General features: G+C 39.9%; 1 protein-coding gene across 3 annotated transcripts in view; it reads right to left on the minus strand.

The window, feature by feature from the left end:
* LOC139958418 (uncharacterized) overlaps positions 1-21,293 on the minus strand; it is a 71,447-nt gene that overhangs the window by 25,529 nt on the left and 24,625 nt on the right. For all 3 annotated transcript variants that reach the window (XM_071955486.1, XM_071955485.1, XM_071955487.1), the window contains 8 exons: positions 18,508-18,597; positions 17,022-17,286; positions 9,999-10,121; positions 9,428-9,561; positions 8,824-8,937; positions 4,619-4,898; positions 2,250-2,457; positions 522-586 (listed from right to left, as the gene is read on the minus strand). In XM_071955486.1, the coding sequence (XP_071811587.1) occupies positions 522-586; positions 2,250-2,457; positions 4,619-4,898; positions 8,824-8,937; positions 9,428-9,561; positions 9,999-10,121; positions 17,022-17,286; positions 18,508-18,597 (1,279 nt within the window). The remainder of the gene's footprint in view (positions 1-521; positions 587-2,249; positions 2,458-4,618; positions 4,899-8,823; positions 8,938-9,427; positions 9,562-9,998; positions 10,122-17,021; positions 17,287-18,507; positions 18,598-21,293) is intronic.

The raw sequence follows: 21,293 nt of genomic DNA on the forward strand, positions 1-21,293 counted from the left end.
GTAATCGAATTCTATCCTACGAAATGGCAAAACACAGATCTTCTATCAAGCATCTATCCGGGGGGATTGCACGGTGGAAGGGTGAATTAAGGAATCAATTGAATTTCATTACCTACGTCAAACTGACTTATGATCTTGGTCGCCTGCTAAAGGGTTACCGGCTATCAATTAGTATGAGACACAGCAAAAAACTATCCAGTCTGAACGCTGCGACCAAATCATCACATATTCACACGGAATTGGACTCAAATGACGTCATTATAAACTTTAGCTCATTTGAGCTTACGTCTGAGGAGAAAGAAGCGTTGAAAATTGGCTTATCCACATCTATTCCGTTCACTCCTAATCTAGTGGATGTGAAAGTTTCATTCGAAGACTTGCACTGTAATCTTAAAAGACTTGGTGGTTTACGATCCCAAAATTCACTCATTGATGGACTTAAGCCTAGACTGCGTCGTTTCTGTTTCGCGGCTGCTAGAAGGGATAATATATACTAAGGTACTTTATACTACGGTACTTACTCAACACACTAATATTGACAGTCTTAGAAACAACTCTGTCATTAACAGATGCTTGACACGTAATCCTAAAAGCAAAGAAGAGAAAATAGGAATATTAGAGGAGTATCAATTTCAAATGAAAAGAAACAGATTCCCCCAAAAATTATACAGCAGCTCTTACTACTAAACAAATTTGAAAATGATGAAGTTTCAGTAATATTGTTATGAGGATCTTCAAAGCTGCGTCTGCGGGAAGCGACGTCTTAGAAATGTTTGTGTCCGCTTAGAAAACTTGTGTCCCTACAGGGCAGTCCTCCATGAAGCAATAAGCACTTTAAAGCACTATACAGGATCACACCATACTTTAATATTTAATGATCCCTGACAACACATTGGGCTTGTGCACAACAGAAGTGTTGTGATAGTCCTATAACGACTATGTGCACTAAAAATCAAATGATGAAACCTTCGACTATTATACAACAAACAGCAAAATGACTGTCAAAATCAGAAACGGGAAATTTTGCCCTAGACTAGTTACCATAAAGTACCGCCCACATTAAATCGACCGTCGCAATGTCTATTGTGATCACGATATTGTTTTCTATCGTGCGACGATATATTACGATCAAACGAGTTACCGTCATATCAAGCATGAACCATATTGAACATGACAGATACATTCACGGTTATGCGTAATACCATGATGTCAACCTGAGTGTGTCAAGATTCATAACTTTCATTCGGCTTTGGTCTTTCATTATTCACGCTATTTCGGTAGGTCGTAATAACAACAATTCGTGTATCAGGGAGTTCCTACTGTGCCAGAATCGAATTGGTTTTCCTTGGGATAATTTGTTCCCGAAATAGACCGCAACAGTTGCTTTCCGAAAATCACATAACAATGGCAAACATTGTCACGCATCCATACAATAGGTTTTAAGATTGAGGGGATTTCCAAGCAGGGTTCGCATTAGTCGCGGAATTGCGGGATTACCAAAATTTGTTTCAAATATTCACCAAATTCTTCTTTATTGCTGCTATATTTGACTACATGGTAGCCTAACACCACACTAAGTCAATGGGAATATCTAGCCTAACCATCTGTTTATTCTCGGAAATTGTGTCGCAGTTACTGTAGCTGGACATAAAAATATTCACCAAATTCTTTCATTATGGCTGCTATCTTCATCCACACAACCTAACAACACACTAAGTCAATGGGCAAATCTTGCCTAACCATGGGTTTGCAAAAAAAAAGGTTGTGGAAGGGGTTTCATAATTTACGAAGAACTATTTTGGGGTCTTCCCCAATTCTTTCCAAATCCTGATGAAAGGTTCGATCGTTCTGCTACGCTATAACGATAACATTACGATAATATCACGATAACATAGTGTGCCAGGGAAATAGGATGCACACCATCACTATACTACGAATGCATTGCTACGGCCGATATTACATTAGGTATTTGCAATGATGGAAACGATATTACGATGGACTTCTCATTTTTTGTCATGATAGACGATGACATCAGCTAGATATCAGCAATGCACACTACTGTATGGTATACAACTCCCTTGCATGGGGGGGGGGGGGAATGGTTCATCAGAAAGGTCTATATCATACATGATTAAGATATCAGTTGGACTTGTGCCTGCTTTAATCAACACGGTGAATGTGAATAAATCGTTGAGTTTTCAAAAGAACAATCACTATTAATAATAAACGGTTATATTCTTTACACTCACATTGTTTCTCGAGGTATGAATTCAACATCAAAGACTGACAGTGTGTTGTTTAAACCCTTTTCGCTCTCAGAAAAAACATACTCTCCGTCCACCAACCATGTGATGTTAGGACCGGGATGGTTACGGGCGGAGGCTATGCAGACCACTCTGTAAGCTGAATTAGCTCGAACCGTGACGTTCTCTGAGATGTACGTAATTTCAGGAGGACCTTCAAAGTGTTAGGAAGGAAAAGAAACATGATGTAAGATACTCTATATCACCAGGAAAGGATTCATGACAAATCTAAATTATTAGTGAAGAGGTGTACCTTGCACTGAGTTGTAAGCTTGTTGTCACTCTGACCAAATCATTGGAAATTTACACATGATGGACTCCCCCCCCCCCAACAGTTTGTCTTAAGATCAGGTGACCGTTTTCTTGGGACAGTTCCCAGATGTTGTGAAACGTCGGCAGATTACAAGTGTCCCCAGAATTTGTCCCTTGATTTCATATTATCTTTCTGGATCTTTACCAGTGTCCGCTGAACTATCCCCACTATCCCCCCTACTATCCCCAACCCCCTATCCCCCTACCTCCTAACCCCCCCCCCCCCCCCCCCACTATCCCCACACTTGTTAGAATGCACTGAATAAGTTTCTTAATAATGTATTCACCTAGATATGGCTCTTTGTGCTTAGAAATAACATAAAATGAAAAAAATACTCTGCAAATGTTAGTTGAAAGCCCCATTTTATACCATCTTGTCCCGATCTCCAGGTATGGTTGATTGAATGGTACAAACTTTGAATAGTTAATTGTGGTCAAGAAGGGTTCTGATATGACACTTACCAAAGCAGGGATCCAGTCCTACATGAAGGAGCACAAGGGTTCTGGTATGACACTTACCAAAGCAGGGTTCCAGTCCCACATGAAGGAACAGTAGCACAAGGGTTCTGATATGACACTTACCAAAGCAGGGTTCCAGTCCCACATGAAGGAACAGTAGCACAAGGGTTCTGATATGACATTTACCAAAGCAGGGTTCCAGTCCCACATGAAGGAACAGTAGCACAAGGGTTCTGATATGACACTTACCAAAGCAGGGTTCCAGTCCCACATGAAGGAACAGTAGTACAAGGGTTCTGATATGACATTTACCAAAGCAGGGTTCCAGTCCCACATGAAGGAACAGTAGCACAAGGGTTCTGATATGACACTAACCAAAGCAGGGTTCCAGTCCCACATGAAGGAACAGTAGCACAAGTGTTCTGATATGAAACATAACACTCAATAAAGCAGGGTTCCAGTCCCACATTAAGAAACAGTAGCACAAGGGTTCTGATATGACATTTACCAAAGCAGGGTTCCAGTCCCACATGAAGGAACAGTAGCACAAGGGTTCTGATATGACACTAACCAAAGCAGGGTTCCAGTCCCACATGAAGGAACAGTAGCACAAGGGTTCTGATATGACACTTACCAAAGCAGGGTTCCAGTCCCACATGAAGGAACAGTAGCACAAGGGTTCTGATATGACACTAACCAAAGCAGGGTTCCAGTCCCACATGAAGGAACAGTAGCACAAGGGTTCTGATATGACACTTACCAAAGCAGGGTTTCAGTCCCACATGAAGGAACAGTAGCACAAGGGTTATGATATGAAACATAACACTCAATAAAGCAGGGTTCCAGTCCCACATTAAGAAACAGTAGCACAAGGGTTCTGATATGACATTTACCAAAGCAGGGTTCCAGTCCCACATGAAGGAACAGTAGCACAAGGGTTCTGATATGACACTAACCAAAGCAGGGTTCCAGTCCCACATGAAGGAACAGTAGCACAAGGGTTCTGATATGACACTAACCAAAGCAGGGTTCCAGTCCCACATGAAGGAACAGTAGCACAAGTGTTCTGATATGAAACATAACACTCAATAAAGCAGGGTTCCAGTCCCACATTAAGAAACAGTAGCACAAGGGTTCTGATATGACATTTACCAAAGCAGGGTTCCAGTCCCACATGAAGGAACAGTAGCACAAGGGTTCTGATATGACACTAACCAAAGCAGGGTTCCAGTCCCACATGAAGGAACAGTAGCACAAGGGTTCTGATATGACACTTACCAAAGCAGGGTTCCAGTCCCACATGAAGGAACAGTAGCACAAGGGTTCTGATATGACACTAACCAAAGCAGGGTTCCAGTCCCACATGAAGGAACAGTAGCACAAGGGTTCTGATATGACACTTACCGAAGCAGGGTTTCAGTCCCACATGAAGGAACAGTAGCACAAGGGTTATGATATGTAACATAACACTCACCAAAGCAGGGTTCCAGTCCCACATGAAGAAACAGTAGCACAAGGGTTCTGATATGAAATGTAACACTCACCAAAGCAGGGTTCCAGTCGACTCTGCACAAAAGATAGTTGCTGATTGTAGGGGCAATTGTTGGGAAAGGCATCTGGTAACACCCTGAGGCAACTTTGGCTGTTCTCGCAAGTTCCAATAAACTCTTCACCTCTAACATGAATTCCTGATATGTTCTGCTGTTGCCAAGGAAACAGGAGTGGGTTGCCAGGTGCAAGTTCCCATGAGATTATAAGCTTGTCTCCTATGTTAAGTTGAAAGTTGCTATCCAGGCTGATATTCCATATTGATTTGGGAAATGACTGATGGTAAAAAGAAAGTTTTTTTTTACATGACATGCAGAGGCTGCACAACCAGTGGTGCATGGAGGGGGATGCCTAATTTTCATGAAGAACTTAAAAAGTACACCATCTCATAATTAATACATGGGCAGTTTTGGGGTGAAAAAAAAGTACACACTCTCCATTTTTGTCATTTAAAAAAAATGCTCTTTCGTTGGGATATTAAATAACCAGAAGATGAAAACATTTACTGGTTCCAATGCCTAAACATATTCATAGTGTGGTAAGCCATACATAAACTAGTGCACACCAACAAGGGATTATCTATTGACTAATGCAGCAAGATATAAAGGAGAGGTAACAGGAATCAGTTATCATCTTTGACAAGACTATTTAGTGGTGTCATAGCATAGAAACAGATGCATGCATGAATATTAATGAGGTCAAATATTATAATCTCATAAGCATGTACTGTATCTAGATACTTACATTGTATTATCCAAGTTCATACGAATAAAGCTTGTGGTTGTTGAGATACCATGTTTACATTTTGATAATTTTCCATTAAGCTCCAACCACCATGAACATTGAATGAGGTAAACTTGTTGTTGAAAGGATATACTATGTAATAATATCACCATACCGAGTATTAACTAAATAGGACATAACTGTACAGTTACAGCGAAATTGACATTTCATGGTTGAAATTTAATGGCTAGCCCTACCCACTCATTAATATTCATGAGATGGGAACCCGAAACAATAGTGCACATCTACTCATTGTAGGTCATCTATCTAGTATGACCATGATTCAACTAGTGTTTGTGGAGATATTGTATATATACATTCCTCTTTGGACTTATTTTAATTAAGCACCAGCCGCTCATGAATATTCATGGTGTATTAATGCAAAGAAATGTACTTACTATGTAGATACATCACCATACCAAGTATGAACTAAATCGGACATACAGGTTGAAGAGATATTGACATTTTAAGGTTTAATGTTTCCCATTCCCACTCATTAATACTATGAGATGGGAGCCTAAAACAATGGGACATATCTACACATCATGGAGCATTTATACCTACCAAGTATGACATTGATTCAACTTGTGTTTGTTGATGTTATTGTGTTTCCAATCTGTTTTTGAAGGTTTCCAATTAAACCCCATCTACTCATGAATATTCATGCAGTTAATAACTGTTGCTGCAAAGAACATGTACTTACTATGTAGTTACATCACCATAACAAGTAAGAGCTACATCGAACATACAGTAGATGAGATATTGACATTTAAAACTTTTACGTTTTAGACTTGCCCACTCACGAATATGCATGCTAATTCCACCAAAAACAATCAGGATCACCTACTGACCTGATCAACATTACCAAGTATGACATCAATCACATATTTCCTTCGTCTTGACTTACGGTTTTTACAAACTAGGGGGCACAAACATGCTCACGTACACACATACACCAACTTGACTGCATAGGTTCCGATGGATGCAAAGCATCCAAACCAAAAATGATAATTAAACCAGAATGAAAAAACTCATATATAGGTTTCCATGACTTTATTAGTATTACAATAGACTTCTGCTTGTTCACCAGAAATTGCTCTTATAATTTAAATGTCCTGATTTCTTCCATGAGATTTCATGTTTAATAGGTTTTCAGAGTTTGACATTGACCGCTGATGACCCAGATTACTTTTGACCTCCCCCAAAAGCAACTGAGTTTTCTATGCAATATAACTTATCCGCACGCCACGCATGAAAAATATCCATGGTTCCTAATTTGAGGTATCGTGGTTGCAAGATTTTAATAATTGACCTCTGGTGACCTTTGACCTCCACCAAAAACAACATAGTTACAAATGTTTTGAATGTTGACAACTAATGACCTCAGATGACCTTTGACCTCCACGAAAACAATAGCCTTCTTCTCAATATGATGCATCCACATGATGAGTATGAAATGTATCCATGCTTTCTGTTTTGAGATAAAGTGTTTACAAGGTTTTTCGGTTTTTGACTCCGGTGACCTCAGATGACCTTTGACCTCCACTAAAAGCAATACAGATCATCTACTTACTATAACTCATCCACATGCCAAGTATGAATAACAACAATGCTTCCTAACTTGAGATATTTCAGTTTTTGACGTCTGGTGACCACAGATGACCTTTGACTCCACAAAAAAACTGTAAAGTTCGTCCTCTCAAAATGATGCATCAACATATGAAGAATGAAAAATATCCATGCTTCCTATCATGAGATATGGTGTTAAGAAGCTGGGCGTCACGCAGACACACACTATCATGACTGCATTGGTTACGATCATCATCGATTATCATATATTTCTGGCTAGAGAATGGTTTGCTTCATAACTGTCCAGTTTGAAAATGCACCCAAGATTTTATAAATGCCATAAAATGATGAAATCAAGGTGCCAAATACTCCTAAAAATGTTTGGCGACAGTCCTCAGTAGTTCTACTGCATTTCAGTGTTTTGTGATTAGGCAAACATTCTTAGGCATATTTTTGCGAAAACCCAGAAGCGACTTTTTTTCCCCTGACCGCATGTACCATACGTGCTAATAGTAACTAAACTCCTTACCGCAACCGACAAAAGCAAGTCTGATTTCCTGTGACACGCACAAAAAAGTCAATGGAACTTTATTGTGTGATTTCCCGCACATGAAGTTAAGTCAAATTAGTCAATGGAGAAGTGCCATTGACATACTGTGTATGATCATTTGAAACAACAATTGATCCGAAGTTTTCCCTCGCAGATGGTAATCATTGAAAACTTGAAGAAAACATTCAGGATTGTTTTATTTTTCATAATAAAATAAAACTGTTAACAAAATGCTTATCCACTAAATTAGCCTGTGTAAGAATATGTGTAAAAGTAAGTTGGCCTGACGTTTCGATCCTGCTAGGATCGAAATGGGGATCAAAACGTGAGGCCAACTTATTTTTACACATTAATTTTCTTATCAGATTATATATTTCGATACCAGCTAACTAATATAACTAATATTTTATTTCCGTGCGATATACTTTTTCACTTTATTTACGTTGGAGTTGCAACACTGATAACACTATAATACCAGTTGTAAAGCTGTCCCTAACTTCTTTGTTTTTTTATTTTGTAGCCATGGCTACTATTTCCCCCTTCTGTAGTCTGTACAGCACGGTCATTAACTGTGTTGTGACGGGATTGCAATATTGCGACTCCTCATTATAAACGTACAGCACCCCATGTATGTATTACAGTGTTCTTTATTTGCTCCATTAACCTTTACTGTGTAACGTTAAGTCGTTCATTTACATCTTTGATTGTATTGGCCTAGAAGTTGGTAATCATGCAACACTAAATCACACATTAGGCCAGTTCCACGAAAATTATGAAATAATCATTAATCAGCCAGATTGTCGCAGGAACTATCGGTAAACCGATTATCATATAATCGGTCGAACACTACTGTTTACCGTCTTGATTTCTTAATTTTCTAAGAAGGTAAATAGAGGAACATTGGTTGAAACACAATGGCCAGAAAGAATCAAAATCTTGCTAAATCTAGACTCAACCTTAAGCTTTAGGGAATCACGTTCCAGGTTAATGTACAAGCTTTTGAGTCGACTTTTCTTTTTATTGCAAACCAAACAGAAATCTTTGGCGAATCTGATTTCTCTGAAATTCTGCACTTTTTAGATCGAGTGATGTCAATAGAAGTACCACCAATGTCTCGAATTCCATATTTTTCACTTTCTGTTGGAAGGCTGTGTTGGAAGAATGACTCGTACCTAATACGAAACACAAAATTACAATCTGTCAATTGCAATCAGATACCATAAAGAATGAAATCAATGTTCATGCAATAAAACAAATACAAAAAGACAATCCTTTGCTAGATTAAGAGAGTAAACTTACGTCTATTTCAGGATTTGGCGTCCTATATACTACTTCCGTCCTAGAGTTGATGCTTATGTTCAAACGATGACGATATTCAAAACTGGTGTACAACCCGGGGTAGTAGAGCCCGATCTGTGAAAGGAAACATTTGACACATTTACCTATTTAATCGAGTAAGAACAAGTTTACCGCGATAACGAAAAGTCAACAATAACGTAATGCTACGACACCTTGTCAAAATATACTTACAGCTGCAATCAGTCATCAGATCCTCCTCAGCCTGGATGAATCAACGTTAAAACAATGAGGATTATCTCTGCGGATCAGCAATGCCTCACGAGTGTGTGAGACTTCAGAGCATAAAAGAGGAAAGTCCTACGCAGCTTGGCTGCAGGACACTTACAGCCCCCTCAGCACCCTGCTGCACCCTACAGCACCCCCCTCAGCACCCCACTGTACTTCTGACACAATGCCAAATATTATCATGGTAATCTATACTACTGTACATAATACATGGAGAGTGGCAATTTCAACTCACAGAAAGCTGAGCTGGTCTGAGTACAAAGAAATATTTAACTAATGCCCCCCCCAAAAAAAAAAATCAAATTTTCATTTCACCCACCTGTCTGATGAAGACAGTTTCACCTTCACGGTGGTCGTACATCACCGAGGGTACTGTTTCGTTGGAAGAAAATAAGCCCACCTCTCTAAAGGTATCGTTGGAAATACAATCAAATTGGTACCCATAGAAACATTCTGGCGGAACACAAAACAAGAGTTGCAAAGAATGTGACTGGTGTGAGTGAAAATTTATGAGAATATGACTATGATTAATCCAGACAAATAAAGGTCTGTAAGCAATTTGCCTTCACACAGGCCTGTGGTATTACTGTACATCAATTTGGATGGTAGAATGAGAAGGAAGAGCCGGTCGCTGAGGGTGCAGTGTTAAAAGATTTACCAGGGCATACTAGACACGGTAGAATGAGGTGCTAAGGTTATGAGGAGACAGGTAAGCGAGGAGCAAAGTAAATCATCAATTTTTCTCTCTGTGTATATATAAATATACTGTCTGGCCCATGTACTGTGGTTCCACAAATAGCAGGACGTACATTCCTAGATCAATTTCCAACAAGACAAGACAACCAGCTAATGGATGAAAAAGAAAAGTGAAATCAATTGCGTGAACTCACCACTTTCACAGCGTTCATCCATAGAATTACCGCAGTCATTGATTCCATCGCACCGTTTGCTTGGTGGAATGCAAAGTGGAATATTGTCACACAGGAACTGATTCCTGTCACATGTAGGTACCACTATGAGCAGAATAAATAATTATTGGATCACATCACACACAATATATATGATTGCTTGTATATTATAAAACTTACTGGTTTATATATTTACGAGTGACCTGCTTACCTGTCTCCCCACAACATTAGCACCTCATTCTACCATGTATTTGAATCCACTACGAAAACGCATGAGTAAACACTTTGGATGGTAGAATGAGGAGGAAGGGCATTGACCGGAAGGGACCGGTCACTGAGGGTGCACAGTGTTAAAAGATTACCAGGGCATACTAGACACGGTAGAATGAGGTGCTAATGTTGTGGGGAGACAGGTAAGCGGGGAACGAAGTAAATAGTATCAGTATTAAGACCATCATGCGTCTAGCCAAAGCAGATCTGAAAGTGGGACACAAATCTCTGCTTTCACTGTTAATATTAAAAGAGTGCCTTTAACCACATGCACTATTACATGAATTTTTTTATATACCTCCTCTGGTGTGTGTTTTTTTTTTTCCTAATCTGTTCATCTCAAATTTCATATGCAATTCGGCAGACTTCCGATAACTAGAACCATCTTTGGGGTTCTCAGTTCAGGGCAATTTTTTTTTTATGGTCATCCTGTGGTAGGAGACCAAATTTCTGTACCTGTATGGACAACCAAAATCCGCACTGGAGGTCATTCAACAGAAGACGTTGTTAAATTGGGATTGCTTTGGGATTGTAAATATCCTAAAAATAGGTAAAGTGATAAATTGGTATCTTCTGCAAAGTCATGTGTTCTATTTGCCAAAAAAACCCTACACATCTCTGCTAAAGGATACATGTTAGTCATTGCTTTTTTTTTGGGTAGACAACGTAAAAGAAAATGCCTGGTCCTCTGAGTAAAACCAGAAAAGAAATTCCTTCAAAGTTTACGCTGCAATTAATATTATAGGGCTTCCAAAGAGAAACAATTGTTGAATCAAAGGACCTATAGATGAATAGTACTAAACATGGAAGTAACATACAAGCAAGATAATACACATGTGAAAAACATGGAAAATATAAAGGATACTTAAACACTACTTGTAAAAAACATGGAAAATGCTAAGGAAACACTACATGTAAACAACATGTAAAATGTAAAGGATACTTAAACACTACATGTAAACAACATGTAAAATGTAAAAGATACTTAAACACTACATGTAAACAACATGTAAAATGTAAGGGATTCTCAAACACTACAGGTATGTAAACAACATGTAAAATGTAAAGGATACTTAAACACTACATGTAAACAACATGTAAAATGTAAAAATGTGCCTAGAATGTCCAGGTAACTTTTTAACACTATGCGCCCTCTATGACTGGCCATCCATCGAGTGTTTGACAGGTGGAGTAACATTACACTAAACAACGTTCTTTCCACACCGGACTGAGGCATAGTTATACAGCGAGGCACTGCAAGTCATACACCTCACGCCACAGCTAGGTATGTTGCTCTTACTAGCATCCCACAAATTCCTGCACGTGGCCACGAACTCCACACTTGAGTGTCGTGTCAATGCTCCTAGTAGTGTTTGCATAATTAAATGATGCATAAAATATTAGGTATAGATCTCGATGACATGAGAACAACACTGGCCCAAACTCCCCCCCCCCCCCTAAAATGCCCAGTACTTGCTCACAACTTTAAGAATCCCTGTCGTATAAGTTAACATTAATAATTGCCCAATGCAATTTTACTACTTAATGCAGTTTTATTCAAAGTTGAAAGAATTGTCCCTCTTTTTCTCCCCCAACCTCTATCGACAAGTCGGCACAACCATGGCCACTTCTGATCCCTTCCCATTACAGTATGTGAGCAATGACAATGGTAAAATATCAAGCTTCAATGGCTATACTTTTGACGATGTATGAAGCATTTTATAGTCGAATGTTGTAGCTTACCAAAAAAATTATAACTGAAGCACGTGAGTAAAACTGCACTGCAAAAATTTAACCCAAGTTTGCAATGAAGACATTACTGTGGTATGAATGCATATTTCTCTAACAGGATATTCCAACTCTCAATGTGTGGTGAGAGTTACAGTAGTATACGGGGAGATGAAAAATACTTCGTAAGTATCAGAGATGTTATCTTCACATAAAATTCATGACTTGCCTTAACTCATCACATTTTGTGATCAAAACAAATATTACGTGATAGTCTCAGGACACAATTCAATGGTAACTTCGAACCATTAAGCGCTTCTTGTTGAAACTGGTAACAACAGTTACGATATTTGGGTGCACATATGATACACAGGTGAGAGTAATATTCATCGTAGGATTGTAAGAAAGTTTGGTTCTTTTGAGAAGAAAGTGTTGTCTTTAATTTGAAAAGACAGCAGGATTTTCATTCCAAATTGTATTTGTTATGCTTTGCATATAACAAATCGAGAGTGCCTGTACTTAGGATTTGGTTCTCAAAAGGAAAGTTTGCATCCGCTGGACGCAGCGTTGGTAACAATGCTGATTGATTGTCCTACCTGTATGTACAATTAAACTCCCCCTGCTCTGACTGGATTATAGTTTGTAAGAGAAAAGAGAAATGGCCAATCTCACCTCAGTGAAAAAATGGAAGTTGGGGTTGGATGCGAAGGACGCTTGGCTAAAAGGTCAAAAGTCATCTCGATTAAGTGCTCTCTTTGTGGCAAACATGAAAAAACATCAACATACTGTATATCACAAGGTGATGATTACAGTGGTGTTCCGTCGAGGTTGACCTGGTCGTCCGATTTCAAAACGTCCGAAAACGTCCGAAAACGTCCGAAAACGTCTGAAAGTGTCTGGTTCCGTCCAAGCGTCCGGTTATAAAAAAAACCCGTCATACCCAGTATTCAAAGCCAAAAGCGTCCGAAAACGTCCGATGTAAAGTTTACTAGCCCAATAGTAACAAAAGAGTGGAGTGTTTATCTAGAGCATTTGCGGTCACACGGCCGCGACCATTCCTCAGCCTGATAACAATAGCCTGTAAGGATTACAAGTTCACTGAAAAAACTCTGTGCAGAAATATTTACTCACTATCATTTACTATTTTGAGACTTACAGCTACCAAGGAACATTTTTTCCTGTCATACGACATTTAATATCGGTAAATACATACAGCACTTTTTGTTAACAAATATTATTAAAAGCGTGCTAAGTTCAAACTTCGATTCCCCCGCGAGGTGGTACAGTACCGTCTCGTCCATTTTGACACCAGACACGGACGAAGCTCCGTGCCTAAATTGATATTTTAAAGGTTACTAGGAAAAATACAGTCAGGCCAGGAAAAAAGGGGTAACACGGGAACCCCGTTCCCGGGAAATTTTAGTGACTCGCGGGAAATTTTGGAGCAGAGATAAAAAAAAATCTTTGTCACTCGCGGGAAATTTTGGAGCAGAGATAAAAATAAAATAAAACAACAGACAGCAAAAACGTGAAGAGGGAGGAAGAATGAAAGATGGAAAGGGAAAAATGAAAAGAAATAAGACGTGTCCGACAATAAAACATCATATGTGAACAATTAAATTAGCACATTAAACTCTATTATTACCGATTTACCGTCAGCCACTATATCTGCGGGATAATATAGGCCTACGTGCACTACGTGACCTAGGCTACACCAAATATCGAACGTTACTTGGGCTCAGCATGTTACGGGACTTTAAAGTTATTCTGAAATTTTCGTTATTTATTTTTCCTTCAAACGATGATTGCAAAGGTTCCCATGTACAAAATCTTACCCTTATGCATTTCACCTCATTTTGTTATAATAATTATAACGATTTAATCAATTTTGAGCCAAAACCGCAGGGAGTATATCCAGTTTAAATCCATCTTCGCACGGGACTGTATATTATAATAGCCTAGGGTAGGGTACTGGTACACACTGCTTGCGGTACTTGAGAGTTGATGCTGTAATGAAATGGATTCGTTTATTAATGCGGGGGGCTCCACGATGTCATTTATAGTTATATTTCACCACTTTTTTAATTTTTAAGATTTTTGTACGAAAGATTGATATTGTACGTATTGAAAGTTTATTTTCTGGAGTAAACAACAGCCGATTAACGATATGAATAAATCTGTACTATTCTTATGTATGTAGTTTATAATCCAGTATTTACGTAGCCCCTATGTTTCATTCTTATTGTCTAAAGTTCCAAACACGAGGTGACTTGTTGATAGTTAAAAACTTTTCATTGTGAACTTTTGAACTTGAAGGGGGTTGCTCTATTCCAATATCATGGAATGGTGGGGAACTCCCAATTTCTTTTTGGGTACGGATTACTAGTTTAATCCATGTGCGAACGTGATCATATAATATCTTACGTCGAGTATGAAGGAAGAATGGTGTGGGTTGCTTTTTCCAATGTTTGTGCATGCTTTTCTTTTGGAAGTGTATGTTAAAAAACAAAGGCCCTAATATAGCGTGTTATTTTTTTATATTTTTTATAACCGTGCGTGTAAGAAAGAGGCAGAGAATTTGCCGCAAAACGGCGAACCTTTCATATAAAAATATGTATTATTGACATTTTCCGACTGTTCAAACCTTCATTGAACATCCTGTTCTCCCTCAGTTGATTTGAGTATAGGCCTATGCTAAAACAAAACTTTGAACAAAAAAAGAGGTGTTACGTAAAAAAAACTTATACTTCTTAGAATGTAGGAAAACAGTTTCCAATTGCATGACCTTTTTCTTGAATGTCCGTTTGCCAAATAAAAACATTTAGGATCCACAGACTGACATGACAAAAGTGTTCGAGCACAATTTAAAATGGCGCTAAGATGCTTACCAGCTCCATTTAACTTGACATTGTAAGAACCAGTTGTAATCGAATACAGAAGAGTAAAATCCACGTAGTCCAACAATTAGTTTCATTTGAGGTTTTCTTTTTCCCATGTCTTGCGTACAAAAAACGTGATCACTAAATATCCCAACTGCAGGTGCGCGCACAAAGTATTGACTACCCTGGAAATCTAGGTCATGTCCTGGTTTCTGCTCACAAGCCTGACACCTGTTAATTTGCATTCTATTCTGACCTAACAAGGAGTTGTTAAAACTCTGGCAAACTGCCAAGAAAACGTGCAACACTATATTAACCCGTGTCGTAAGAGAGGAGGGGTGGCCCAAGCAGTCTCCCAGGTACCTTGCTTAGCGCGTGTGAGCTCAACCTTTGCTGCAACGTGCTTTACCCTGGATTCCTGGAAGTAATAGTATGTGCGCGAGATTTTACGCCCTGGGGTTTGTTTCTCAAAATGTTCAAATTTTGCGAATAACATTTCCTCATCGTCAAAACAACAAACTTCGATAACCATTGAAGAAAAAAAGGAAAATAACCGGACGATTGAACGGTGAGAAAAAATACACCGTTATAGGGGTAAAACGTTCGTAATATTTGCATATTACTAGTACTTTCAGATGTTTCTGACTTTTTAAACAGTGTTACATTTCGTGGCGCCTTGTGTGTCTGGTAATGGGGGTACGTTCGGCGTTATCAATAAAAAGCTTAGCAACTTTGAAGGAGCTACGGGGGTGACATGTTACATCATTGAAATTATTTAAAAAAGGTTCAATACGTGTCTCCGTGTTACATATTAAGCATTAAACATTTTCGGTTGTGTCGGCAGGAGGTAAACAATAAAGTAACGATGCTGCAGTGTATTCATATTCGTTATTCAGTCTGGGATTTATTGGATTACTTCATGTGTACCGTTGTTTTGAAAATGTTTTGGCCGACGTTTTGAGCCTAGGTAAAACGATATTTTTGTTGAACGGAAGCAACTCAGAACCAGGATAAGACATAGTGGGAATGGTTGGTTGTCCCCCGACACCGATGGCCATTATCATCAATATGTCGTTATTTATCTTATTTCGTGGTACTGTTCCCCACTCATTCTGCTTGAATTTTTGTTTCAAAAGGTTAGTAAATAGTTGTTGTACATTGCATGGTTTTGACAAAACATGACGTTACTTCAATATATTTCTTCGCAGTTACTTTGTGTTCAAACTTGTATCACCTTTGACTTTGTAGCAGAAATACTACCCAGTTCTGAAAGTTTATTCCGTCCGGATTATCGGACGGTTTCAGACGTTTTGCGGGCTGATAATAGAACTGCCTCTAAAATCGCTTTTGAATAGAAACATAGTTTAGCTTTAAGCGTCCGGATTATCAGACACATGACGCTTTTCTGAAATGAAAGGGTTCTTGCCTCTGTAATCCTTACTGTTTTGTTACTTTGAGTCGGGCTAAAAACGTCCGGATTATCGGACAGAATCGGACATATCACCATTGTAACTTCTATTGTAACAAACTGAGAAAATCGATTTAATCTGGTGTGAAAAAGTAGGCAGTAAACCGCATGTTCCGTCCGGATTAAAAGTGAATATTGTTGGAGTAAAATGTACAAAAGCGTCCGACCGTCCGGAGGTGTCAGAAAACGTCCTAAAGTGTCCTAAAGTGTCTGGAAACGTCTGAAAACGTCGCGTCCGGACGGTCATGTCAACCTCGACGGAACACCAGTGTAGAGGGATACAACACAATAAACCTCGACTATTAATTTATATTGTCCAGTTCATATCAATAGACTCGACAGTCTTAAACTGTGCAATCCCATTGCCAGGGCAAAAATCGCTACACAAATTTTGGTCATTTGCTATGCAAAAACCGATTATGTGGAGCATTTTTTGGCTATGCAAAAAAAGAAGGCACTAAAACAAACACTGTTGCCACAGCCTTTCTGTTTGGATGGCCGTGGCTCTTTGGAAACCAAACTGTGTCAGACTACAGCTCAAAGTTTCTTGACTATTTGACTCACCCATGTCTGCATGGAATCTCTGCAATATGTCAGTCAAATAACTGAATGTGAAGGGTGGTTAAACTGTATATGCAGCCAGCATATCAAAGTACTTACATGGGCAGTATGCCAAGAGACTGATGTAGGCGTGTGCCACGGATGGAGTATCACAAATGGCCATGGATGCTCTTTTGACGGAAACGATGCAGTCTAAAGAAGCCGCAGAGCAGTCCCCTGAAATGACTGTGATGTCTAAGAGTCCTTGAGGGGGTGAAGCGACAAATGTTTGAGAATTATACCTCTCAATGGTAACCGCAAGCTCCTCTGCTATGAATCTTTCCGGTGTGCGTAATATTTTGGTCTGTGCAGTTCTGGCAAAATTCTAAGAAAAGGAGAGTGCTGGCACTTAGTTTCTTCATTTTCCCCGTGTAGGTCACAAATATGACGGATCTGAATTGCAGGGCCCCCTGTTAGGCCCTAGGGGCAAAGAGACCTTTCATTAACTTGCTGACAATAATTGCAATGATTTTAATACTTTCAACAATTTACAAATGATGGTGCCAAAAGAATTCTCTAAACAAAATAATATTTGCACTTGGATCATTGGTAAACTTTAATTACAAACTTTAATTTAATAGAATGCATTCTAGGTAAAGTATAAGATCACAGTTTGAAAATGACAATCAATTTAGTCTGGTTTGTTATTGCTTATCCATTTTAATATTAATGTCTATATATATTACTCTTATAATTTATTTCACAGCTAAAATCTCTTCTTCTTCTCCAAATATACCTAGTGTGGATAACACTTGGATGTGTGAAATGTAAATTTGAAATTGGATATTAATTGTGTAAACTTCATTGTACTGTAGGGCTAGAGTATGAAGTTAGAATGTATGTATTGGTTGCTATGTTGTTGTCTAGACCTGACTTAACTATACAAATAGATTTGTAGATACTTTTTGTTCCCTCATTTGTTTACATGAAAGACAAAGATTTTAAATTTGCATTTCTTGTTTTAAACATTGATAATGTATCTATTGTTGCTATATCTGCAGTACGAGCAATTATAACATTTTGAGAATCTACAGTACTGATTTCTGTGTGAGTTTTCTTCTTCATAAAATCAAATTTCTGTGATTCAATAACAACCTTTGTGAATGGGGATGAAACCAGTGGCCCCAATGTAGGTATATTTATATATTGTAGGTATATATAGGTCTATATATATTTATATAATTGAAATTGTAGTGAGTTGGAAAATCCAGAACAATGCAAAAACTTTCAGCCTCCACCGGGATTCGAACCTGGACCTCCCGCTTTATTTGCGGACACCCTAAACACTATGCCATGGACGCTGATTGTATGTCCAGAGGTTCGAAACCGGTAAGGAATGTCGTAATTCCACTGTAGGCGTTTATCACCTGTATCGAACAATACTGTACTAGTTCTGTGTTGGTGACATATTTGCCTTACTCTAGAGATCAAACATGATGCTAACCAACTTGAAATCATTTGTGATTCCTAAAGCCTCTCGAAAGAGATACAATATATATAAAGATCACAACCACAAAGTGATTGTCACTTGTCAAGCTGGACTAACCTCAGGAACAAAAAATAATAGTGAATTGTCTGGATGTGAAAAATTCATTCGATAAAGCCCCGGACCGTACCAAGTCTGGTTGAATGCAACCTGCAAGCAAGGGATAAAAATTAACACAGTAAAAATTACATTTTTTTTTTAAATTTTGTAGTAAATAGAAAGTTACACTATGATGTACTTTCTACATTCATGAGTACATTCTCAAATAAAGTTTGGAATAAACACATTCCTGTGCATTATCCAAATGATATAAAAAATTTTTAAAAAATTAGTCTCAATGATGATTGTAAAATGGTGTTTTTTTTTCAAAACCTTTTTAGCATATTTGTAACAGTACTAGTACACAACCATCATATTTTTGAATTTTACTAATGACTATCAATTTGAAATCCTGGTTATCCTGATAAATGCTTTGTCGTCCCAATAAAGCATCCTGGTTTTCAAATCGGACATTGTTAGAGATTATATTGCAAACCGATTGTCAATGTTGTTTTACCGACAATTTAGGTATGTACAGTTACAGACAAGAAGAGGGGTGGGACAGTTGGAATAATTTTCACAAATATTGTCCTGATAACATGAGGCAAAGTTCAGTAATAACTAACAGTAGGTATACCAACTGCAGCATATACAAACATGTGTTACAAAATGAGTGTTACAAAGTTCTTCCAAGTTTTTAAATGGTTTTATGAATGCAGCCCACCCTTGAACACGACCACCTTTAAGTGTTCCCAGCTTACCCCTAGTAAGGTAAATTGAGACCTGAAATGTGGGCACTTCAAAAAGTCTGTATTTCCTATATGGTTTCAGCTTTTACAGTATTTCAAAAGCACTGTAGTAATAACATATATATCAACAATATGCATTGCAGGAATTGTTATTCCAAAACTTACTGGTTTGGATATTTACGAGTGACGAGCTTACCTGTTTCCTCACAACCTTAGTACCTCATTCTACCGTGCCTATAAAGTCCTGGTAAAATAATAACACTGTGCGCCCTTTATGACCGAACCCCCCCCCCCTCGGTCACTCCTCACTACTCATGAGACCACTCCTTAAAAGTGGCCTCACGGTCACCGAAATAGGGGTGGCCAGAATCCTCTGGCCACCCCCAAGGACTCCCGTCGACTAAACTTCTCAAAGGTGAGCCCTTAACAAAAGGCACTGATGCCTTCCTAGCACGGAGAGTGTAATCCTCCCCGCCGCAGCGGGTAAGGGGGGGGACACTCTCCTGAGCCCTGCAGGTGAAACTACCCCTTTTTCCTAAGAAGGAGCCTCATCCTGTAAAGGCCCAACACTTGCTAACCCTAAGACAACTTAGGTGAGTACGCATATGAAAAACACAGGGTACAAAGTTACCCTCACCGATAGACCTGGCCGGTGAATCTTACTGTAGTAGTTGTTGGCTCTGTCTATCTGGTGTTGTGCTTGGAGTCATGAGCCTAGTCGAACGACTGCTCCCCTCGGGGGAGGGAGGCGGGAATGGAGACAGGTAAGCTCGTCACTCGTAAATATCCAAACCAGTAAGTTTTGGAATATTTACTTCGCTCCTCGCTTACCTGTCTCCTCACAACCTTAGCACCGAGTGGCACTGCCCGATGGTGGGAGGCCCGAGGGGTGGGACCAAGTACCAACCGGACCTCGCATCACCGCGCTACCAAAAGCTGCCTCGGCGTGTAGAGTGTCAGGTAAGTAACAGGCGACGAACGTAGTTGGTGTTTTCCACGCTGCCACCTTGAGGATGTCCTGTATCGGGATACCGGCAGAGAGAGCTGTGGAAGCCGAGGCCCCACTGATGTTGTGATCTCTTGGCCGGGTATCCCCCCCATCGTGAACGGGCGGATCATCTCTACTAGCCATCGGGATAGGGTATCCTTGGCGGCTGCTGTTTAAGGTGGTCGTGGCAGGATGAAAAGGGAGGTTGTTTGTCTCAACTTCTCTGTCCTGTTTAAGTACCACTTCAGTGCCCTGACTGGGCACCATCGCTTGTCCTCAGCCACTGATGAAAGGGTTTTGATTTCCGGAAAGAAAATGTCCCCGGGCAAGAAAGTCAAGGCCCCGTTCTTGGCAATAAGGGACGGGTCTGGAACCGTCCTCGCCCCATGGCCCTCGAATCTGATGTGGTTCTGTTTGGTTGTTAGGGCTTGGAGGTAACTCCTTCACGCTGAAGCTACCGCAATGACGAAGAGTGTTTTCTTTGTAAGAGCAGCCAGGGAAGCGTTCCCCGTTGATTCGTACAGCGGCCCTGCCAGGGCATGCAGCACTGCTGAGAGCCCCGCAGAGGGGGCTAACTGTCTGACTCGTGGACGGCGATTAGCCATGCCTTTGGTGAGCTGGTCAATGTCTGGGCTAATGCCCAGCGTGGAGCCGTCTGGAAAACCAGACGTCCCCGTCTGGGGCCTGCGTGTGGGACCTGCGGCCTGGGACCCGGGGTCCGGAGGGAGCCACTAGGATGAATTTACCCTTGGAGCTGCGAATCTTCCTCAGTATCTGGCTGATCATGCCAAAGGGGGGGGGAAGAATTTAAACCTCTGGTCCGTCTCAAGGCAGGGACCTGGCGCTATGTGGAAGGCTGCAGGTGGGACCGCCTGTTACAAAAGATGGGCAGCCCATTGTTGCCCTTTGTCGTAAGCAGGTCTATGAGAGGTAGGCCGAACATGTGGAAAAACCTACCGCATATTCCTTGCGAAGGGTTTACTCGTCGGGGTCGAGTTGTCCCCTGGGCAGAGCATCGGCCCTCACACTCTCCTTTCTGGCTATATGGGAGACCCATAGGGCCATGCCAG

Source organism: Apostichopus japonicus, chromosome 18 (genome assembly GCF_037975245.1).
Source record: "Apostichopus japonicus isolate 1M-3 chromosome 18, ASM3797524v1, whole genome shotgun sequence".
NCBI classification, from domain to species: domain Eukaryota; kingdom Metazoa; phylum Echinodermata; class Holothuroidea; order Aspidochirotida; family Stichopodidae; genus Apostichopus; species Apostichopus japonicus.